At 35.6% G+C, this 3759-nt stretch overlaps 1 protein-coding gene across 1 annotated transcript; it reads right to left on the reverse strand.

Moving 5' to 3' along the window:
• Window positions 1–284: 284 nt before the first annotated feature.
• Window positions 285–1748, reverse strand: LOC107190835 (transmembrane protein 231-like). The gene is made up of 5 exons (XM_015579721.1): window positions 1584–1748; window positions 1098–1261; window positions 905–1027; window positions 624–831; window positions 285–547 (listed from the first exon to the last, which is right to left on the reverse strand). The coding sequence occupies exons 1-5, from the start codon at window positions 1720–1722 to the stop codon at window positions 285–287; spliced, it is 897 nt and encodes a 298-aa protein (XP_015435207.1). The 5' UTR covers window positions 1723–1748.
• Between the last annotated feature and the right edge of the window lie 2011 nt (window positions 1749–3759).

Below are 3759 nucleotides of genomic sequence, written 5' to 3' on the forward strand. Positions count from 1 at the left end.
TGAAAAGTCATTTTAAAATAACATTATTTGAAAAGTACTCGCAATACTCATATCTGGACCAATATGCGGCCCTATTAATTGCACGACGATTTAACAAACTTCGTATCAATCCTATTGATGTACCTGATATCGAGTGATATCGGAAGGTGTAACAGATTGTAACTGAGCAACCGTGCAATTGTCAGGGAAGCAACACGAAAATTGGAAAGTTTATATCTTTTAAGTTCTGCAACGTGATTTAACGATGATTCAATGATTTCAGAATTTCATTACTACCATACACGTTATTTAGTTTTCCATGGAATCATGATATAACAGTTCAAATACTTATTTGAAAATAAGAAAATCAATATATGTTTGGCTATGTAAGCAAAAACAAGGAGACACGATAAATACTGGATCCATGTCCATTTTAGTTCTTCCCAGATGCTGGGTTGATAGTAAATTAATTGTCCCCTATACATTAGTTCCCCATGGACAACTACTGTATCTTCCTTAGAGAATCCTATTCGACTTGTTACGTGTTCATTACTTATTTTGGCTGAAACTAAAGAAACACGTCATAATAATATAATAATAGCTCTTCTTAATCTCAAACAGTAGTAGTAACCGATGTTACTAACACTTTCTGTTTGCATTTTGTTTAAGTAATTCCTCTAACGAATAGTCAGCCACATCTATGCTATGATTATACATTTTGTATAAACCTTCGCTATTTAGAAGACCTTTCTGTTCCAATGTTAAATCTCCAGAAAACTGAACTTTCTGAACTTCATCATTTAACATGTGATTCAACACAGCAATAGATTCCATTACCACCTGGAATAGTTCCTACAAAGAATCATTGGCATGAATGTTTTAAATTATTACAAGAAAGATTAAAGATGTGTTAATGAAATTTTACCTTCAATGTAAAATTGAAGAAAAGTAGCAACTTAAGAGACTTGATTGGTTTATCTGTATAAAACTGAGCCTCAAACTTTAAAATATCTTTTATTCCATCACTGTTTGTATCTATTTCTTGCACCTGAAATTTTAAGAATTAGTAATTACTAAATAACCGCATGTAACTACAAATGATAAAAAAATGGCAAAACCTTTACTAGTATACAGTCATCTGTAACTTTATTATTTTTGTACGTTGTGAATGTTGAACAAACTATAGGATTAATCTTGTAGTCCCTGTATGCTAACAATATGTATTTATAGTTAAATGATGTATCAGGTGTTTCTGCATACACGCGATTCCTCACAGAAAAACCTGAAAATTGTAGAAATTAGTACCAGCTTGATTGCAGACATTATGCATTTATGTACACGTGAATGTGTAAAATACAACAAATACATGTGTACATTGAAATTAATAGCATAATAAAACTTTTATAGGGTTTAAGTATAGTTTTCATTACAAATTTTGTAAATTAATCTTACTATGTTATGAATTTATATAAAACTCTGCAGTCTAGTAATATAACATATAACAACAACTAAAGTATAAAAACTGTAATAATTTTGTTTAGAAGCTACGTTATAGTATTCAAAAAAGTAGATAAATACATATACTATATAAGAAAGGTACACACCTCCCGCGTTATAAATAATACAGAATGGCGAAAGGAACGAAAGCGTTATAAAAAATAGTACTACGAGAAAGCTTATGGAACATATTTTACTTTTATATTTGTAATTGACAGAGCTTGAAAATATTTCTATAGCAGTCATTTTGACGCGTTGCTAAAACCGCGGTAACGATTATAGCATAGACATATATGTATAATAGACTGCACCTATGTGAAGTTAGCCGGACAACTATGAACATTTAAATTTTCATTATACCTAATCGAGTGGTGGTCGTTTGGTGGTCATTAGTGGCCTAATTAGAACATTTGGTGGTAAATGTTCTTTTGTAATTAAGTGATCAAAATTTGACCCGGAAGTTACCGAAAATTTTTTTTTCTTCAGCTAAGTTGTTTAAATGCTTAATCGATGCGTAATCGTTTAGTGGTCATTGCTAGACTAATTAAAACATTTGGTGATTCTTAGTTTCTATAAAAAACGAAAAAACGATGTAGTTATCTAGCGGATACAGGATAGAGGTGTACGAACACACGTTTACAGTCGATAAAACAGATATTTCTGGATCGATTGTCTTTTCGGAGGAATCACGCAATGTAGAAAGGTGTGCTCATGATTGCTAACCTAATTGATATATTTGGTGGTCATTAATTAATGCAGGAGATGTGACAAATCGTACCACTGCAGCACGGCAAACATCGAAGGCTGGGATTGGCTGAGAAGTGGATACAGGGGCATTCGACCAATCAAATGCATTAACCTCCTTAGCGTCGCTGCCGCTAAATCCAGACTTTCGCACCTTTCGTTTCTGGTGGTATCTATTAACCTCTTCGCATCGGTGGTCGAGATATCTCGCCACGTGATTTCATTCTTGATATGCTTTCACGAGATCGTCCAACGCATATCATGAACGAAATTACGTGGCGAGATATCTCGTCCACCGGTGCGAAGGGGTTAACTGGTATTAACTTATGCAGGTGAGCTCTTGGAGTACAAGAATTATACAGTGTGTCCCAAAAATGTCCCCGACCCGGAAATGGGACACTCAGGGGGTGAATTGGAACAACTTTTTCCTTAGCAACAATGTAAACTGAGGCTCCGTTACCGAGATATTAACGAAAAACCGCGACCAATCAGAGCGCGTGTTTACCAGCAGAGTTTCCGCGCTAGCGGTGGCTACGCGCTACGCTTGTACTACGAAGCTCCAAACAAGTAGGTCAGCATACATCGCAGGAAACTGCGTATAATAGCAAATAAAAAAGACGTAAAAAACAAAATCATACTTTTTATCATCTGCCGTTTGTTATTTAAAGAGATTAATGAATGAAACGTAAATGTAGGCAAATTATGTGTAACGTAAAAAGGCGAATGCACATTTACTTTTTTGTAAATTCCTTTTTACGAATTTGTAAATTTCCTTTTCAAATAACGTGTGAACGAAAAGGTAATGTAACAGAGAATGAACGAGAAGTGATCGTAATTCGGTATTGGTATAAAAATTCGTAGTTTAATAACGGTCAACAATGTTACTGATAATAAATAAGTTTCTTCAAAAAGTCCGAAGAAAAAGGTAGGTACAGAAACTTGCAGAATTATCGCCGGAAATAAGCCATAGCTTGCGTTAAATTAATTTATTTGCGTACTTTCCAACTCGAAGCAAGGGATACGTTGGTGGTCCTCTTCATTTCGTAAATTTTCAAGCCGATGCACGTGATGTCTGTTTGCTATCTCGAAGGAGTAGGTACCCTGGCAATAAATTAACGGGGTATGGCGCCTTGGAGAAACTGCGCGACGGTTCTTTCCTTGCACTTCTGCAAAGCACGTGTTATCCTAGAACCGTTGGTTTCGTTTTACCTAAATCTTGTCGTGGTGGGAGTGAACTCACAATGTAACGATGGGAAACTACTTGGGGGTAGAGGAAAAATTCTGTCAGTCGGTTAGCAATCGGGCGACAGAGATGTTCAGTTCACGGGAGTATTACGCAATGTTATGGTGGTACGTACAGAATAACGGATATGCGGATGTTGCTGTGCAAGTGTTTGGTAACGTAAAACATCTGAAAAATTGAAAACAATCAGCCCTTTCCGGGGTCACGAATTTTCATAACGTAGTAACAACACGTTGGATTAAAAATACATTAAATGATTGTGTCGGGTGATCAGTGTTAGTGGTCGTGCAGTGAAG

The sequence above is a fragment of the Dufourea novaeangliae genome, unplaced genomic scaffold (genome assembly GCF_001272555.1).
Source record: "Dufourea novaeangliae isolate 0120121106 unplaced genomic scaffold, ASM127255v1 scaffold232, whole genome shotgun sequence".
In the NCBI taxonomy this organism is placed as follows: Eukaryota; Metazoa; Arthropoda; class Insecta; order Hymenoptera; family Halictidae; genus Dufourea; species Dufourea novaeangliae.